We start from the raw sequence: 20,671 nt of genomic DNA on the forward strand, positions 1-20,671 counted from the left end.
ATATAATATGCTGCTATAAAATTCATTGGGGTGCATGTATTCAAAAAAGGACTCACTTTAAGGAAAGGAGTTGAAGGAACCTACCCTAGCAAATCAAGTTCATTGAATGTAACTTTGATCACTGGAAATTTAGTCTAATAAATTTCTGAGCTATTATCAGGAATGTCTGCTTGCCCTTTCATCATCTTTAAGGATTTCTGAAACTTGAAATCTTGCTTGGATATAGGCAGAATTCTCTGATACGTGATTTGCTGTAAGTATCTATTTTATAGTGTAGAAAACAAGAGAATACCTAGTAGATTAATAAGAAAAAAGAATCTTGGGCAAGGTCCAACGAAGGTCTTGGCACTATGTCGTAGAGGGGTAAGTTTGAAACAGTTAAATATCTGAAGATGCTGTATCCATGTATAAAGGTGCATTTCCAATGTCAATATAAGTTTATTACTTACAGTAGTTTTTTTCTTAAGATTTTATTTATTTGAGAGAGAAAGTGAAAGAGGGAGAGAGAACACAAGCAATAGGGAGGGCCAGAGGGAGAGGGGGAAGCAGGCTCCCCACTGAGCAGGAAGCCCAATACCAGGCTTGATCCCAGAACCCTGAGGTCATGACACGAACTGAAGGCAAACGTTCAACCAATTAGCCAGCCAAGCACCTCAACTTTTATTAGTTTTTTTTTTAAGATTTTATTTATTTATTTGACAGACAGAGATCACAAGTAGGCAGAGAGGCAGGCAGTGGGGCGGGGAGAAGGCTCCCCACGGAGCAGAAAGCCCAATGTGGGGCTCGATCCCAGAACTCTGAGATCATGACCTGAGCCAAAGGCAGAGGCTTTAACCCACTGAGCCACCCAGGTGCCCCTATATTAATTTTTTTTAATTACTTTTCTTCTTCTTCTTCTTTTTTTGTTTGTCTTTTTAAAGATTTTATTTATTTATTCGACAGACAGAGATTACAAGTAGGCAAGAGAGGCAGGCAGGGAGAGAGAGGAGGAAGCAGTCTCTCTGCGGAGCCAAGAGCCCGATGTGGGGCTCGATCCCAGGACTCTGGGATCATGACTTGAGCCGAAGGCAGAGGCTTTAACCCACTGAGCCACCCAGGCGCCCCATCTTCTTCTTTTTTATTTTTTTTTTATTTTTTATTTATTTATTTATTTTTTTTTTTATTATTTATTTGACAGACAGAGATCACAAGTAGGCAGAGAGGCAGAGAGAGAGAGAGGAGGAAGCAGGCTCCCCGCTGAGCAGAGAGCCCGATGCGGGACTTGATCCCAGGACCCTGGGATCATGACCTGAGCCGAAGGCAGTGGCTTAACCCACTGAGCCACCCAGGCGCCCATCATCTTCTTCTTTTTTAAAAAAAAGACATTATTTATTTATTTGACAGACAGAGATTCCAAGCAGGCAGAGAGGAAGGGAAGCAGGCTCCCCGCAAGCAGAAAGCCCGATGCCGGGCTCCATCCCAGGACCTTGGCGTTATGACCTGAGCTGAAGGTAGAGGCTTTAACTCACTGAGCCACCAAGACACCCCTACTTTTCTTCTTTTTGATATTGGATCTTTTGTGGTACTTAAGACTACAGTGCAGAACTCAGATTTTTTCGTTTATTCATTTATTTGACAAGATGCCTGTAGCCCCTCTATTACTAGGCACTGCTCTGAGTGTGTTACAAACTTAGTTCACATAGGGGTACCTGGGTGGCTCAGTTGTTAACTGCTTTCGGCTCAAGTCATGATCCCAAGGTCTTGGGATCAAGCCCCCCATTGGGCTCCCTGATTAGCAGGGAGTCTGCATTCCCTCTACTATTCCCCCTGCTCATGTTCCTGCTCTCACTGTTTCTCTCTGTCAAATAAATAAATAAAATCTTTAAAAAAATTCTTAAAAAAACTTAGTTCACATAATTCTCACAATAACCTTATGAAGTTAGTGGTGGTGTCCTCAGTTTGTAGAAGAGGAAGCTGGAAGCAGATTCAATAACTTGCCTGTGGTTACATGGCTGGTAAGTAGTAAAATCAGGATTTAAACTCAGGTTGTCTGGCTCTAGAGACCGTGTACAGTTATACTCACTGCCTCTTTTTTTTTAAGATTTTATTTTATTATTATTTTTAAAGACTTAATTTATTTGTAGATTTATTTATTTATTTGTCAGAGAGAGAGCATACAAGCAGGCAGAGAAGCAGGCTCCCCGCTGAGGGGAGTGCAGATGCCAGACTTTGTTCCAGGACCCTGAGATGATGACCAGAGCTGAAGGCAGATGCTTAACTGACTGAGCCACCCAGGTCCCAAGATTTTGTTTAGAGAAGAGTGCTCAAGCACACTTCAGTACGGAGCAGGTCGAGGGGCTTAGTCTTAGGACCCTGAGTTCATGGCCTGAGCCAAAATCAAAGTCAGACAACTTAATCAGCTGAGCCCCCCCCCCAGGTGCTCCTCTCCTGATCCTTTTCTTTTTGTCTTCCCAAACTATTTTATTTTATTCCTATGACTTGATTATTTTAATCTCTACAGAGGGAAATACATAATACTTCAAGCATTCATTCCATTTATATTCCTGTGAAAAGCACTCAGGAGAATTGGATCTTGTTTTCTAACCTCCAGAAAAAAGTCAGTTAAAGGCAGGCTACAAATTTTAAAAAGGCATCAAATTTTCCTTTGTTTTCTGGTAACAGAAAGTGATGTTGGGGAAGAGCCATATATACTGTACTCCTGCATTTCAATTTAAACTATGTTGTTCCTGTGAATACCTTCACAGGCAGTTCTTGCCATTCCCTGAGTTTTAGAAATCACTTTGAGAGAATAACGGCCTACAGCATGGTAAAAACGGATAATGATTTTTTATTGTTGTCTAACAACCAACCCTCTGGCCCCAAAATGTAGGAGAAAAAGCCCTAAGAAAAACATTTTTAAAAGACAACAAACTCTTTATCCCTCTAGCAATTGCAGTTGAGGGTTACTTTGCTGTATTCTCAGTAGATTCATTAAAAGTGTACATTTTGTATAATTATACTGTATAGCCAAAAAATCTGAAGCAGAAAACCTCATTTAATGCCTTGTATCCAATGTATGCCTGGTTAATGTTGCTAGTGTTACCACAGATCTCCTGGCTCTAGTTAATCTCTTTTCTTGGATTCCTCTTATCTAAAAGGCAAATGCTGGTATTTGGAGTTTAACTGGGGTCCATTCATTACAGTTCTTATGAGCTACTTTAGAATTGAACAAGACACAGAACTGAATGGTAGTAAGCATGCAAAATTTTGTTTAGGGCTCTCAAATGCAGCTTTAAAAATATTTTTAACTTCTTCTTTCTTGTGAACAGATTGAAGACCAACTTTCCATATACCAATCACTGCACAAATCCGGGCTATTTGTTAAGTCCAGTTACAGTGCAAAGAAATATATGTGGAGAAAATGCCAGCGTGAAGGTCTCCATTGAAATTGAAGGATTTCAACTGCCAGTTACTTTTACATGTGATGGTAGGTTTGTGGTTTCCCAACCATCTTGCTTTGGGAGAAATGTTTAAAATGTTATTTTAATCATTCTTGACTCTGTTATCATTAGGTATCCTTTAAAAAATTTTGTGTTGTGTGTGTGTGGTAAAATACTTAACATTCATTAGTTACCCTTTTCAAAAAAATGGCATTCATTTGGATAATTTTCTGGTTAGGACTAGTGGGAAAATAGTTTACCTTTATGACTGCATATTTCTGTGAAAAATGCTGAGTAATTTTGATTAATTGGTGACATTTGGCCAAGGTCCCAAAGCATGGTATTAAAAGGCTATTTATAGTCCCAATTTTTTTTTTTTTCATTTTATGGCAAGAAGAGTGTTTGTTTATAAATAGCTGTCAGTGAAATTGAAATTCCAGGTATCTTGCTAAGCTCTTCTAAGAAGTAGATAATCCTCCTTTAGTTCTAACTCTTTCCCAAATTTGGTGTGGATATCCTTTCTAGAAATGTATCCTTAAGTCTGTAGGAAATTTTTGTCATAGTTTGAGTCTCATGATGTATATTATTTTAATGGGATTCCAGCAGTAGAATAAGGGCTATATTTCTACAGTACTTTGACCTAAAATTGATGCCATTTTGGGGGCATGGTTTTGACTAGGAAAATGTCCAATATTTGGATACTTTCTTTGTAGCTTTGCACTTTTCAAGGCTCTTTGAAAAAAAAATATGAATCTGAAACAAAAATGTTAGCCAACTATAATAATTATTCTTTTAGTTTCTAAAGGAAAAACTATTCTTATAACAAATTTGAATTTTGATCTGGGGATTATTTAAAACCCTTTTGTTGTAAGAATTACTACTAAAATTGAAAAAAGATCAATAGGCCCCTTGATAGAAATAGTAAACACTGATGACAAGTATTTCAGTTTGTATGGTTTTTACTTAATATGTCAAGATATCATTACTTTTTGAGGAAAAAAGTGATGACTTAAAGACAATATATCAAGACAATATAAAAAAGACAATAAATCAAGATACTACTTTTTGAGAAAATATCTCAAATGCCTATCGTTTGGTTCTTCATAAACATGCACATTTACAGTGTACATCTCTGTTAAGAAATTTAACCACATTATGATATAAGTGTGTCCAAATGATAAGTATTACCATACAATTGGCTGTTCAGAAATGTACCCATTGCATTAGATATTTTATGGCCTTTTCTGCCAATCTGTTGATTTTCATGAAGTCTGTACTGAATAATTGTTTTCTAAATTGAACATAGGAACTCTCAGAAGTAAATTACTTTAAAGGGTTACTTTAATTTTTAGTGTCTTGTAATCTTAGTATCCAGCTATTGTCACGAACAATAATTGAACAATACTTCCTACTTGCTATATTTTTATTCTTTGGGAAATTTATGAGGAACATGTCACACATTTAAAATGGTAATTATTTTTTCCTTATGATTTGGTTTAAATCATTGTTTGCTGTGTCCTGCTAAATGTTAACCTTTTTGGAGGAGTCTGTGGTAGGGAGGTGGCTTTCTTAGCTAAGATCTGCCCTATCTAATACAGTAATCACTAGCCCCATGCAGCTATTGAGTACTGAAAATGTGGCTAATATAGAGTGAGATGTGCTATATATGTAAAATACACAGTGGATTTCAAAGACCCAATTTGAAAAGAAATAAGCTGTGTCATTGGTAATTTTAAAATGCTGGTTATATGATGCAATGACATTTTGGATTTATTAAGTTAAATATGTTGAAATTAGCTTCACCTGTTTCTTTTTACTTTTCTCAGTCTGGCTAGTAGAATATCTTAAATTCTGTATGTGGCCTACATTATATTTCTGTTGTATGGGCTCTCTTAAATGATAAGAATAACATTCTCAAGTGTATAGAGTGAAATGAGCAAAATGAAACTGATGCCTCTTTTACAGTGAGTTCTACTGTAGAAATCATTATAATGCAAGCCCTTTGCTGGGTACATGATGACTTGAATCAAGTAGATGTTGGCAGCTATGTTCTGAAAGTTTGTGGTCAAGAGGAAGTGCTGCAAAAGTAAGTATTCATTTAACTACTTAGCAATGTCTTTTGAAATTTAATTTTAAGGAGTTAAATTAGAAAAATTTCAAGTTAAATTTGTACTCCCAAGAATACATTGGGTCCTACTGAATTAATTCATTGGATCAATAAGCTTATATTGAGATACACTTATATTGAGATGTGTTTAAGACAGTGGAGAGCTAACAGACATAATTAAAACGTGGTATTGCCCTTAAGCTTATAGTGTTAAATGGAAAGAATGGTGGGCAATCGGTTGATAAGTGAATTTAATGGCTCTTTTCTTTGTGCTAAGAGTCGATAGTCACATCATTATAGACTCCCCATTTTCCTTTTGTAGCATGTACCATTACGTTTCACACAGTGGTCAGCTGTGACTTCCTTTTAGTTGCCTAAAATAATCATTATAATTTTTTTCTGAACCAGATAATTTATTGTATCTAGCTTTTAGTGCAGTTATTTTACAGATTTTAATATTTTAGGTTATTCGAAATGCCCTGCCCTTGTTTTTCTTGTTTCTTTTTTTCATCTTCATCTTCTTTCTTTTGTGCTGTGACTCTTCTCATGTAGAATTACTCTTTTATTTAAGTGTCCACACTTGGTTAAAAAACTGTCTCTACAGGGGCACTGGGGTGGCTCAGTGGGTTAGGGCCTCTGCCTTCAGCTCCGGTCATGATCCTAGGTGGGATCGAGCCCCACATAGGGCTCTCTGCTCAGCGGGGAGCCTGCTTCCACCTCTCTCTCTCTGCCTGCCTCTCAGCCTGCTTGTGATCTCTGCTTATTCAGTCAAATAAATAAATAAAATCTATAAAAAAAAAAAAAAGAAAACTGTCTCTACATTTTACCATTCTCTTCAATTTCTGATGCAGATACAAGTTATATCTTACTCTTACCTCTGTAATTTCTACTTTGAGAATAATATTGATGAAAATTAATATATTTTAATAGTAATCATTGCCTTGGAAGTCATGAATATATTCAAAACTGCCGAAAATGGGACACAGAGATTAAACTACAACTTTTGACCTTCAGCGCAATGTGTCAAAATCTGGCCCGAACAGTAAGTATGTACCTCATAACTGAATTGCATTTGGTTGAATCTGAGTAATTCTCCTAATTAGCCAATTTGCAATTTCTGCATTCTCCAAGATTTCTGAGTTGGACTGGTGAATGGATTGGAATGAGGAACTAATTCTACTCACAACAAGGGTTTTCAGCAGAAGGGGGGAACTTTTCAATCATGGAGTCTTAGATAGCATACTACTGTGAGCTGGAGGCATATTTGAAAATCAGAGTGGAGGAAATAAAAGCTTGATTTGTAATGGTTTTGCAAGAATGAAAACATTTGGGTTCAAAGAGAAATGAGGAAGGAGGAAAGATTTTGAATAGTAAATACAGTTTGGGGGAAGAAGAGATCCACGTTGACGTTTGCATCAAACTGAAAAATATACATTATTCTGCACTAAAGAAACCTATTTCTCTTCTTAAAATAAAGTACTTTCTTTTGAAGTTAAAGCACATTAGAGTACAGGAGATTATGCTGTTTTATTACTGTATGAACACTTGATAAACTTTAAAGAGAATTATTCTTCACTTGGTAGAACTTTGATGGAAAAAGAGCAGTCATTTTTACTTTATTTTCTTATGTTTTACTCCTGTGTTTCATAAAATTTATTTCACTTGGGTGGAAACTATTTCATGAAATTCAGTATATTTTAGCAGTCTTTGGTGGCTTTTCTTCAGTTTCTTAAGAAATGATGTTTTTTAATATATTTACATACTAAAGACTTAGTATGGCAGAAGAGATTGGTACCTTGTTTGTTGAGGGTAAGGTTGGGAGCAATTTGATTATCATTAGAAAACTAACTCAGACATTCAGATGATTTCTTCCACATCTGATCCAATCCCACCATCATTTTCATTTGGTTGTCAGCCATCTTTAAAAGTGTTTGTTTTGGGACACCTGGGTGGCTTAGTTGATTAAGCAGCTGCCTTCATCTCAGGTCATGATCCCAGGGTCCTAGGATTGAGCCTCACATCAGGCTCCCTGCTCAGCAGGGAGTCTGCTTCTCCCTCTGCCTCTCCTCCAGCTTGTGCTCTCTCTCAGATAAATAAATAAAATCTTAAAAAAATAAATAAATAATAATTGTTTTGTTTTTTAAAGCTCTCTATTCTTTCCTTATAGAACAGAAATAGTTGTTACTTTGGGAGCTACTTATATATCAGAAACTAGACCTAAGACATTTATGTTTTTAATTTATTAAATTAGTTTTTTAGAGTACTTTTTCCTCACTCAGTTGTAAATAGCATTTAATTCTGATAATATTTTAGCCTCTGTTCTGAAAAATCACTTTAGTTTCAAGAATTTATCATACAACTTAACCATATTTTTTTTAGGCAGAAGATGATAAAACACCTGTGGATTTAAACAAACACCTGCATCAAATGGAAAAGCCTTACAAAGAAGTCATGACAAGGTGTGACATCTAAAACATTAATTTCAGGTTTTCAGACTTTGCTTTTGGATGTGAATACCTTTATTTTGGTGAATAAAACAAAGTATTAGTATATAGTATCCTTCAGTCACAATAATTGTTCTTTATTTCAGATATCCTGTTGAAGAACTTTTAGATTCTTACCACAACCAAGTGGAACTGGCTCTTCAAATTGAAGTAGGTCTTAATTCACATTTTGGCATGATGACTTAAGGACTCTTGTCTTTGTTCTATCTTAAATATTAGTGTGGTGGTGGAGGAAATATTGTAGAAGGATGATTAAAACTATATTCTTGATGTTGACATTTGATGACTTGTTTTCTGAGCCATCTTGTTAACCAAAGTTCTGAATATTGCATGAGTTAGCACTTCACCTCATTTCCGCTTTATTACTAAGAGGAGCCTTCAGTTCAATTCAGATAGCATTAACTGAATGTTCACTATGTGCTAGATGCTGGAGTTATGAAAATGAAAGCTCTAGTCCCCACTTACCAAGAACTTAAAACTAGTGATGGATTTAAACACAGTTTCATATAGTATGGTAAATGTAGTATAGAGGTATACATTGTGTTCTTTGGGAGATCAAAGAAGGGCACTCTTCTAACTTGAGAGTTCATGGAAAGCCTCTAAGAAGGGAGTTTGCCTGAGCCAAGTCAACAGTACAGGTTAGCTAGAAGATAGGTGGGAAGAGCGTGTGAACAGCACACAGATTTGATACAGATGTGAAATATATGCGTTTCTGTAATAGAGTACAGAGTGTGACAGGAAGATTGGGAGAGGACACTCGAGATACCAGATATAAGTTACCACTTTATAATCCATGTTAACCTCTAATCTGTCTTCTAGGTTAGAGGGCCATATCCAGTCCATTTTCTGTTTTTGTAAATAAACAATTTTTGGAACACAGCCACACTCATTAGTTTACATATTTTCTGTGACTGCATTTGTGCTCTAATACTAGATTTGAGTAGTTGGGACAGACACTGTTTATTCTACAAAGTCTAAACAACTTACTATTTGCTATTTTATGGAGAAGGTTTGCTGACCCCTGCTTTAGCCATTAAAGGTATTTTTAGCTGATGATAGGGGGTTGATTGGGGTGAGTGACTTGTTTAGTCCTAAGCTTTGAAATCCCTTTGGCCATACTGTGTAAGTTACATTGGGTTCTGGCAGGATTGGTTTCAGGGAAACTACTTAGGAAGGTGTTTTATAGTATTCCAAGTGAAAAATAATTAGTGTGGCCAAGGCAGGAAGGAGGGATCTGATTAACAATATTTAGGAGATACAATTGGCAGGATTTTGGTAAGTAATGAGATGTAAGAGAAGAAATAGTGAAGGATGACTCTTAAATTTCTAGCAACTAATACATTCTTGTCAGCATTTAAACATATTCATTTATTTGGTAAATGTTGAATATATCTCTTCATTGTGATGCTTGCTGTAGGTGCTGAGGATATGGCAGCAAACAAATGAAACTGTAATCCCAGCTCTTAGTTTACACTCTAGTTGGATGAGACAGACAATAAAAGTAGCAAAACGTGCTGTATCAGGTGGTAAGCACTACAGAGAAAAATAAAGGAGGGTAATGTTTCAGTTTCAACATTTGTATTCAGAGAAGGCCTTATTAAGAAGATGAAGTTGAGCAAAGAACTAGAGAGAAAGAAACTATCTGGTTTTCTAGGGGGGAAGAAGGGTGCCTAGTATATATAAGGTCTGTCTGTCTAGCTAGAATAGAGTGAGGAAGAGGGGAGAGAGTGGAAACAGATCAGGTAGGAAGATATTTTGTTAGCTGCAAAGGGTGGATGGGGGAAGAAACCAGGAGAGGGGCAGATTTGGATGGAAGATATGGAACTTAATTTTGGACTTTATGTTTGTGATGACTTTTGTTCATCCTTTTTTTTTTTTTTTTTTTTTAAGATTTTATTTATTTATCAGAGAGAGAGAAGGGGAGAGAGCAAGCACAGGCAGACAGAATGGCAGGCAGAGGCAGAAGGAGAAGCAGGCTCCCCGCTGAGCAAGGAGCCCAATGTGGGACTTGATCCCAGGACGCTGGGATCATGACCTGAGCCGAAGGCAGCTGCTTAACCAACTGAGCCACCCAGGCGTCCCGACTTTTGTTCATCTTTTTTTTTTTTTTTTTTAAGATTTTATTTATTTATTTGACAGAGAGATTACAAGTAGGCAGAGAGGCAGGCAGAGAGAGACAGGAGGAAGCAGGCTCCCTGCTGAGCAGAGAGCCCGATGCGAGACTCGATCCCAGGACCCTGAGATCATGACCTGAGCCGAAGGCAGCGGCTTAACCCACTGAGCCACCCAGGTGCCCCCCGACTTTTGTTCATCTTAATAGCAGTGTTAAGTAGGCAAAGCTGGATGCAGGGATCTCACAACCCTGAGATCATGACCTGAGCCGAAGTCAAGAGTCAGACACCTAACTGACTGAGCCGCCCAGATACCCCTTTGTTCCCTTTACTTTTAATGCTTTTCCTCCAGATATTTGCATGGCTTACCCATCAGTTTAAGGTCTCCATTCACTTATCACAGATGTCTTCATGACCATCTTATCTAAAATAGTGACTAAAAAATATTAATACCCACATTTTTATAGCGGTATACCCACATTTTTATTGTGGTATAATTTATATACCATAAAATGTACCCATTAGATGTATATAATTCAATGATTTCTTTTAGTAAATGCATAGAATTGTATAATTATCCCCACAATTGAGTTCTTTAGAACATTTTCATGACCCCCAAATTTTCCATTTGCTACTTTACAGTCATTCCCCATTCCCAGACCCACCCACAGATAATGCCTAGTCTGGTTCCTGCTAGATAGATTTGCCTTTAATGGAGATTTCATGTAAATGGAATCATAGCCTAGGGAATCTTTTATATCCGATTTTTTTTTTCACATATCCTACTGTTTTTAAGCCCTGCCCATGTTCTATGTAAGTTGTAGTGTGTATCCAACAGTTGGCTGATTTTTTTTTTTATTGCTAAATACTTTCATTGTATGGATACACCATATTTTGTTTTTATCTGGCCACCAAATAATGGACATTTTGTCAGTTTACAGTTTTTAGTTATGAGTTCACATATAAATCTTTGTACATTTTAATTTAGCTTTTAGGGGAGATCAGGAAGTTCTAGAAGTTTTGATTCCTACAGGCCTTAATTTTCTAGAGATAAGGTATTAATTTATTTAAGTAAAGTGAAGTTAGGGTAGTGGCAAATGTTTTGAGCCAAGGAATAATGGTTTGGCTTCATATTCTAAGAAGAATGGTAAAGAGAACTGACCAAGAATGAGTAAAAGGAATGTTAAGTAGCATGCAAGTTCCTGCTGAAATTAGGGAATGTTGAGTCTGTACAGTTCTGAGATCTTCTCTGAAAGTATTCAGCTACCTGGTAGAAGAAGCAGAGAATAGTATCTGAGCTCAAAGACTTCGTTTAGTCAGAGTGAATGTGTGAGAACAAAAGAGATTGTGATCAGAGTATGTATGATATTGCAGTTTAGATTCTGATAGAGTATAATTTGGGGGTTGAAGATGCTATGAGTTTTCCACGTGGACATTTATATAACTGAGGCTTACAGGATATAGGGTAGAAAGTCAGGGGAATATCCAGAGCAAAAATAGGGTGTACAGTGGGGGAAATGACTACATGTCAATTGTCAGGCAGATCAGGCCATTAGAGGACAAGTTAGAAGACAGGAAATATAGTAGTAGAACAGGGAAAATTAGAGAGTTATTAATTAATAAAACGTATTTAATTACTATAAAGAGTGAAAGAGGATTCTAAAGAAGGATTTGACATATTATGGCTTGTATGCTAAATCTGGCCTATTGCCTGTTTTTGTAAATAAAGTTTTATTGGAACACAGTATTAGTCATGTATTATCAGTATCTGTTTTCACACCATAATAGCAGAGTTGAGTTGTGACAGAGAAGATGTGGCCCTCCAAGCCTAAAACGTTTACTCTCTGGCCTTTTTAAAACTTTTTAAAGTTTGCCAATCATGCTTTGAGGGGTCCAACAGTAATAATAGGTGCGAAAAAGCAGCTGTTAGCTCTAGGTTGAGGAACAATGGATAGTGAAGGAATTCTAAGGACTTAGGATAGAACCTTCCCTCCAACCTCAGGCTAAAATTCAGCCCTTTTTTGGAAATCCAGCCTCTTCCAAGAGGGTTTGGCTATCTCATGGACACATGGGTTGCCTGTAGCAAAGAACCTTAATAGAGTTGTCAGATTGAGAGACCATGACCTGGGGTGGGGGTCAGCAGGTAGCAGCTGGAGCTGGTCTTTGGATCTGATGCTGGGCTGGAGCTGGAGCTGGAGCTGGTCTGGGATCTGATGCTGAAGTAAAAAACAGAGGACTAGACTGGGACGCCTGGGTGGCTCAGTTGGTTAAGCGTCTGCCTTCGGCTCAAGTCATAATCCCAGCGTCCTGGGATCAAGTCCCACATTAGGCTCCTTGCTCAGCCGGGAGCCTGCTTCTCTCTCTGTCTCTGCCTGCCACTCTGTCTGCGTGTGCTTGCTCTCGCTCTCTCTCTCTCTCTGACAAATAAATAAATTAAAAAAATATATATTTTTAAAAAATAGAGGACTAGAACCCTGATGAGAAGTGTCTTCATGCTGTTGTGTGAGTGTCCCTTCAGTGCCCTCTATTGACAAAACCTAAGATTGTGTCAGCTGGCAAAGGAAAAATGTTTATAGGTCTAGCTTCAGTATCACAAAGTAGAGCAAAGAAAGATGGATTTGAAATTGATAGACTATAAATTGATGACTGGCACATAAAAAATGATGGGGAGTAGTATAGGAGAATGACGTGGGCCTCAAAACTGGAAAGGTTTTTGCATGAAGGTATAGGAGTAGAAGCAGAAATAAAAGTTATCCAAGCCAAAATGGGGAGCTAGAAAACAGACTGTCAGGTCCTGAGGATTGGATGGTAATTGGGTGTTTGAGAGAATGAGGTGGTTTTATTTAAGCATGAATGTACAGGGGGCATTTAGTTTATGGTTGCCAAGTCTCAAGGGTGAGAAAGTTTAAATTTTTACAGGATGGTACAGTACTAAGTTTCAGCCCATTCTAATAGTACTTGGCCTATAAGGTTGGCTTAAATGTTTGAGGAGTTCATTCATTATGTAAAAATGTTTCTTAATGAGATATATACTTTAAAATGAGGATGGAGGAATGGGGAGGGAGTTTTAAATATTCTTATCAGATAAATGATTTTATAATATATTTGTACATGTATACTTTTGGATCATGGTGAAATCAACAGTGGTTGAATACGCTGGAGGGATAGTCCTCAAGGAAGTTTTTTCATGAGACAAAGTAAAAAGTGATGGTTGTACAGATGTAAACAATGCTTAAAAGTTGATTTAATGTTTCATAACTGTGGCCCAATGTTATTAATATGTGGCCAGCCTCTGAAGAACTTGGTTTCTGATACCAAATTTTTGGCAGGTAGGATTGGTGTTTTTAATATGGAACTTAATCCCAAACGAGAATGAAAAATAACTCCAGTTTTTTTTTAATGACTTAACAATTTGTTAATAATTTATTATTCTGATGAAATTAATGGCATTTGCGTATGAATAATTATCTCGTGCAAAGTGAAAAATCAGACCCAGTTTTTCCTATTCAAAATAAAATAGGTAATTGAAAAGATTATGTTGTATCTTTTTCATCACAAAGAGGAAAGGATATCTGTTCTTAAGCACATCTAAAATGTCTAGTTTCTGATGTTATCTTTTCTGAAACAGATCCTTTAAATTCTACATACTTATGTTTATTTTACTTTTTTATTTTTAAAGAACCAGCACCGAGCTGTAGATCAAGTAATTAAAGCTGTAAGAAAAATCTGTAGCGCTTTAGATGGTGTAGAGACTCTTGCCATTACAGAAGCAGTAAAGAAGCTAAAGAGAGCAGTTAATCTTCCGAGGAGTAAAAGTGCTGATGTGAGTATTCTTTTAGTAATTAGCCTTTTGTTAAATGCAAGTATGTATTTCAGTGAGTATCTGTCACTTAAACTGGGAGATTTTTGCTTCTTCTGGACAGTGTGTTACCACTTTAACCTTGGCTTTCACTTTTAAGTTGATTTGGTCACTTACTTGGTAAAGTTGGGAATTCCTGAGAGGAGATGGGCTGCTTTGGAAGGGCTTTGTGAGGGTTGATATTGAATACATGGATGTCAAACTATAAACTTTTAATGTGTGAAGGAGGAATTGTGGCATAAACAAGTTGGTTAGAGAGTTCAAGGTGTATACTGAGCTTCAGAACCTGGGTGGTTTTAGTTTCCATTTGTCCTTCTGGATGGAAACGTCCATGACTGCCCATGGGAAAAGTTCTACTTTGGCGATAACCTCTTCCTCTTGAAAATATCCAGAAACCTCACTAATAGTGACTTATTGCCTCAGAACAACCAACCAGCTTGGGAGTCCTTTCCTGATATCATACTGTTGCTTTTAGTAAAAGCTCTCCCTATGCTATTTCCATGGGGATTTAATTATCTCTGTTCATAGGGTTATTCATAGCTCTGATAAAAGGATGAGAGAAGGTGGATTCCAAGACACAATAAATTTAACAGAAGGAAAAGTTATATTGATGGTATATTGATGGTATGCCTTTCAGCATATCTAAGAGAAAGCTTTATCGATTCATTCTCACAGAGAGCCTATCTATAGGGTATATAGAAATTTGGGTCTCTTTTCTCTTCTCTCTCTCTCTGTCTCTCTCTTTTTTTTTTTTTTTTTTTTTTTAAGAGAGGGAGAGAGAGGCAGAGGAGGGACAGAAGGAGAGGGAGAAAGAGTCCTAAGCAGACTCTGCAGTGAGTGCAGAGCCCGACACAGTGTGACCTGAAGATCATGACCTGAGCCAAAACTGAGTCAGACAATCAACCAGCTGTGCCACCCAGGCGTCCCATTTTAAGATTTTTATTTATTTATTTATTTATTTATTTTCAATTTGACAGCACAAGCAGGGGGAGCGGCAGGGAGAGGGAGAAGCAGTATCCCTGCTGAGCAGAGAGCCCGATGTGGGGCTCAGTCCCAGGACACTGGGATCATGACCAGAACCAAAGGCAAATGCTTAACCGTCTGAGCTACCCAGGCACCGCAAAGATACTCTTACTAAACTAATAAAAGCAACTAATGGAATATCAAGCATCATATTAGTTTATTTATCACTTTTGGGTTTCAAATCTTAATTACTAGACTGATTGAATGAGGCAGATTTTGTTGAGTTTCTGTATCATGCACAATTTTCAGTTACTCTGATGTTCTTGATAACTAAAAATAATTTGTTTATTTGGGGGTTTTCACCCCTTTTTGCATTTTTGCTTTTTTTTATTCTGCAGGAACTTTTGGGAGGTTTGGGAGGTTTCCTGTAATTTAATTTTTACCTTTAATTTCAGTACATATGGGCAATTTTCTGACTAATTTATATGTGTGCATGCAGGTGACTTCACTGTCTGGAGAAGGAGATATTAGTAAGAGTTCATCTAGGGGTATGTCTTTAAGTTCTTTAAATTTTAACAACAATTGTTGGGTTTTTTGGAAATTATATTAACAATTTCTTTAAATCTAGGATCACTGAATTCTGAAAACCCTGTTCAAGTAAGCATCGACCAGTTAACTGCAGCAATTTATGATCTTCTCAGACTCCATGCAAATTGTGGTAGGAGTCCTACAAACTGTGCCCAAAGTAACAGGAATGTCAAGGAGGCTTGGACAACAACAGAACAGCTTCAGTTTACAATTTTTGCTGCACATGGAATTTCGAGTAATTGGGTATCAAAGTAAGTAAGTGTTTAAAATGGAATATGTACAGCTTTACCCAGAAGCTGTTCTAATTCTATAAAATGTCAGCCATGAACTGTTCTCTTAATATTTAAGTGGATGATATAGGAATTAACAGATACCTTTGTGGTTTTCATAAAAATTACAGGGATGTTTGAAGCTGTTGCAATAAAAAATACCACTCACTACATGCATAAAAAGGCAGGAAAATACATGTGTAAGTTTATAAAGACAAATACTAATAAACTAGTCAATTTATGACTGTTATTTTTCAGCCTTTCCTTTAGAAAAGGCAATTTACTGATTGCTAGGCTTTGAAGTCTATAAGAGCATATGTCTTCTACTGAATTTTTTTTTTTAAAGATTTTATTTATTTGACAGATCACAAGTAGGCAGAGAGGCAGGCATAGAGAGAGAGGAGGAAGCAGGCTCCCTGCTGAGCAGAGAGCAGATACAGGGCTCCATCCCAGGAGTCTGGGATCATGATCTGAGCCAAAGGCAGAGACTTTAACCCACTGAGCCACCCAAGCACCCCTCTTCTACTGAACTTTTAATATGGGCTTTTCCTTTTTATTTTATTTTTTTAAAGATTTTATGTATTTATTTGACAGAGATCACAAGTAGGCAGAGAGGCAGGCAGAGAGAGAGGAAGGGAAACAGGCTCCCTGCTGAGCAGATACAGGGCTCCATCCCAGGAGCCTGGGATCATAACCTGAGCCAAAGGCAGAAGGTTTAACCCACTGAGCCACCCCAGCACCCTGCCTTTTTTATTTTTTTGTCAGTGCTACAAAGTTTGCCAGCTTCAGCTTATGAAATGACTAATATAAACTGAAAAGTCTGAATTGAATATTTTTAATGAAATAGTTCCATAATAACTTAATGCTATAAAGTAAAATAAAGACTAGTGAATAGATACTGAACATACATTCTGCTTAAATTGAGCTTTAGTTTAATAAACTAGAATACATAATTACTTGAAAGTGATATAATAACATTCAGTAAATATTTACTGAATACCATCTTTGGGCAGTGTTCTTCATACTAGGGATTCAACAGTAAACAAGGCAACAGAAGAATCTCTGCCCTCTTGGGACTTGCCTTTATATGGATACTACTGCCATGTGAAGGTGTTTGATTCTTTTAAATGTTACAGGTGTAATACCTTCCACATCCTCCATACAGATTCTTATATACACACAAATTTGGGGATACTAATGAGGAAAATAGATACTTGGTAGAAGACAATACAGAAAACTGCAATGATAATTAAGATGGAAGGAAAGTAAAATGGTGAAGAAAAGAGTGAGGTTGAAAAAGGTAGTCACATAGTTAGCTAGAGGAGTTTTGTGAACCAGTGAGATCAGATTTAAAATATATTCCAAATGATTAATAGATTGTATATATGAACGAAATGGTTAATGTGTAAGCCTAGCAGTAAGTTAGAAATCTAGGAGAATACAGTTTTATTGAACCCAAGGCTCCTAGCCTGGAAGATTGCCTGACGGTATCCAACCAGCTCTGTATTTGTGGCAATTAGGGGCTAAATCATTGCTGTCTAATGAGAATACAATAGCATATATTCCATGGATGGAAGACTCCTAATAGATTAGAAGACTGGCTCAGTGCAAGTCAGGCCCATGCATTAGTATGCTTAACTGACTCTAGTTACTTAGCAAAGAAAATAGCACCTACAGAAGATAATGTTTCTACTTTCTCTTCTAAGAATTTACCTAGAAATAAATAATTATTCAGTGCCATTCAGCTAAAATCTAAAGTGAATAACTGATGACAAAGTTGTGAGGAGGTTTCTAGCGCAGCCGCCTTAGACTTGCACTTGGGCATACACGTTTCCTTCTGTATTCCAAATCCTCTGCTATACTCTTTCTTTATTTTTGTAGCATTTGCAGTAGTTGAATTTTAGATGTTTTCCAAAAATTCAGATGAATGGTGGCCAGATAATTTCAGATAATAATCACTTTTAGAGAAAAATGGCTAATGATATGAATTTGTATCAGTTAACAAATTTGTATTATCAAATTAAAAAATCTTTCTTTTCTCAGTTATGAAAAATACTACTTGATATGTTCCCTATCTCACAATGGAAAGGATCTTTTTAAGCCTATTCAGTCAAAGAAGGTTGGCACTTATAAGAATTTCTTCTATCTTATTAAATGGGATGAACTGTAAGTGAAAGTTTTGGCTTTTTATTTTTTCAGTATGCCCTCTTTTTTCCATGTATGCATCCTACTTTTCATTAATCACAATTTCCATTAAAGTCCACTAAATTCTTGTATCTTAAGGTCTCTCCTAGATGATATACTATAGAAGAGACAAATCTTCATTTAAAAATCTGAAATACTGTTCTGAAAAATGTGCATATTGTTAAATTACAGAACATGCCATTAATTGTTCTTAGACATTTGTCAAGCGAAAACTATAAATTTACATATAATTGTACACACATACCATAGAAATACGGTTTTCATAACATTGCTTAGTTTAGTATTTATTCTGTAATATTGTATATATGAAGCCTAGTTCTTGTTAACATTAGAAAACTAAATCCATGTACAAGATACTTTGCACTGTTAATATTTTTAAAATACTGTTTTTAAACTAAGGGGATGCTTTCACCATTTAGGGAGGTATGTAATTGCAGAACTTTTTATTCTGCATTTATTAAGTGTTTTCCTATTTTTACTTTTTTAAATTACAAAAATAACGCATCTTTGAAAATAATAATACAAAAATATGTATGGGTAAAAACGGTATCATTTTATTTCCAATATTTAACCATCTTATGACTCCTCAGAGTGACCACTTTTGACCCAATGTATCCTTTCAGACTTAAAAAATTTACAAAGGTAAACATACATGTCTGCCCTTGTTGTTTGTGTGTGTGTATATATCTATATTAATGTGTAAAATACATTTTATATATATGTATATCTGAATCAGAAATAATCATCTAGTTTTTCCTAAAGGCAATAAAAATGACTATTATTTTCCCTAGAAGTTGACAGTATCAAGTCTTGAGAAAATGCACTAAGAAATTTTTTAAGAACTATTACATATTTGAAATTTTAATGAAATTTATTTAAGACTTTTATAGTAGATATTGGCCAAACTTGCTGCTTAAGTAAAAGTTACGCAGGATTAAAGATTTTTTGATAAGTCAAATGAAATGCCTAAAATTGTCAGTCTCATTAAATGGTTAAATTTCATATTTGATCTAATTTGTCTTTTCTATTAATACATTTTTCCCCCCTTAGAATCATTTTTCCCATCCAGATATCACAATTGCCATTAGAATCACTTCTTCACCTTACTCTTTTTGGAATTTTAAATCAGAGCAGTGGAAGTTCCCCTGATTCTAATAAGCAGAGAAAGGGGCCAGAAGCCTTGGGCAAAGTTTCTTTACCTCTTTTTGATTTTAAACGGTAAGTTTTACTGAGTTATGAGTTACTATGGACACATCTGCAACATCAGAATTGGCTAGAGAGGGGCACCTGGGTGGCTCAGTGGGTTAAGCCCCTGCCTTTGGCTCTGGTCATGATCCCAGAGTCCTGGGATCAAGTCCTGCATCGGGCTCTCTGCTCAGCAGGGAGCCTACTTCCCTCTCTCTCTCTCTCTCTTCCTGCCTGCATCTCTGTCTCCTTGTGATCTCTGTCTGTCAAATTAACAAATAAAATCTTGAAAGAAAAAAAAAAGAATTGGCTAGAGAATAACGTGGGGAACAATGACATATATGAGATAATGAGCTACCTCAGTTTTTGCAGTATGAATAAAAGGAGGTTATTTCAGAGACACGGATCAGAAGAAATCACAAAGTAACTCTGCTATAATTTGAACATATCTACCTGGGTACTTAGAAGATTGTTTGCCTCTCGCTATTCCAGGAGAAAAGCAGCAGCCAGTTTATGCTCTGTCATTTATGCAGAGTACTATGTTTTTGACATAATAGACATGGTCTTAGAAGTTTCCCTGATACCAATAAAAAAACTCCCATTTTTGGGCGCCTGGGTGGCTCAGTGGGTTAAGCCGCTGCCTTCGGCTCAGGTCATGATCTCAGGGTCCTGGGATCGAGTTCCGCATCGGGCTCTCTGCTTAGCAGGGAGCCTGCTTCCATCTCTCTCTCTCTGCCTGCCTCTCCATCTACTTGTGATTTCTCTCTGTCAAATAAATAAATAAAATCTTTAAAAAAAAAAAAAAATCCCATTTTTCCTCTTCTCATACTTTTCCCATTCTTCTCCAGAATTTCAGAGTCTACAGCTGCACATTATTTCCTTCTCTTTTCCTAACTGATCTACCCTTGCTGCTGTGGGCCCTGGCCTTTAACCTCCAAAAGTCTCCCATATGTTCAAAACCTTATTGATCCTTTGGGGTAAAGGAATTCCTTTTGAGCCTTGTATCTAATAGCCCTGCGGTAGTATAATTTATCTGGTCTTTCAACTATTTTAATTATGTTTTAAGTAGTATGTTCCATGAAACTATCAAGTATCTATCTAAATGAGGGAAAAAAAATTTGAATAAGCTCCAGATATTTTTCATACAGTACACAATAATATTTTGCCGAGTGATAACACATTAGCATATTGAAGTATCTCTATAAAGTTGTGCAGTCAAGAAACCTATTATGTTTACTAACAGTAGTACTGTAATGACAAACATACAGCATTTGTTATGCTAGGTATTAGTCTAAGTGCTGTATATGTATTACACCAACCCTAGGTGTAGGGTTACTGCCTAGGAAGGCAGGTGTTACTATCCCTTTTTACAGAGGGGAAATCAAAGTAGAGTGAGCTTAAGTGACTTGCCCTAGGGTACTTAGCTAATAAGTAGAATTGGGATTTGAATCTAAGCAGTCT

At 36.6% G+C, this 20,671-nt stretch overlaps 1 protein-coding gene across 2 annotated transcripts in view; it reads left to right on the plus strand.

Annotated features, from left to right (window-relative positions):
* PIK3C2A (phosphatidylinositol-4-phosphate 3-kinase catalytic subunit type 2 alpha) overlaps nucleotides 1-20,671 on the plus strand; it is a 104,383-nt gene that overhangs the window by 42,885 nt on the left and 40,827 nt on the right. For both annotated transcript variants that reach the window (XM_059407689.1, XM_059407695.1), the window contains exons 4-13: nucleotides 3,309-3,466; nucleotides 5,385-5,505; nucleotides 6,457-6,568; nucleotides 7,906-7,985; nucleotides 8,117-8,180; nucleotides 13,821-13,964; nucleotides 15,463-15,511; nucleotides 15,592-15,802; nucleotides 17,864-17,986; nucleotides 19,076-19,243. In XM_059407689.1, coding sequence (XP_059263672.1) covers nucleotides 3,309-3,466; nucleotides 5,385-5,505; nucleotides 6,457-6,568; nucleotides 7,906-7,985; nucleotides 8,117-8,180; nucleotides 13,821-13,964; nucleotides 15,463-15,511; nucleotides 15,592-15,802; nucleotides 17,864-17,986; nucleotides 19,076-19,243 — 1,230 coding nt within the window. The remainder of the gene's footprint in view (nucleotides 1-3,308; nucleotides 3,467-5,384; nucleotides 5,506-6,456; nucleotides 6,569-7,905; nucleotides 7,986-8,116; nucleotides 8,181-13,820; nucleotides 13,965-15,462; nucleotides 15,512-15,591; nucleotides 15,803-17,863; nucleotides 17,987-19,075; nucleotides 19,244-20,671) is intronic.

Source organism: Mustela nigripes, chromosome 1 (genome assembly GCF_022355385.1).
Source record: "Mustela nigripes isolate SB6536 chromosome 1, MUSNIG.SB6536, whole genome shotgun sequence".
NCBI classification, from domain to species: domain Eukaryota; kingdom Metazoa; phylum Chordata; class Mammalia; order Carnivora; family Mustelidae; genus Mustela; species Mustela nigripes.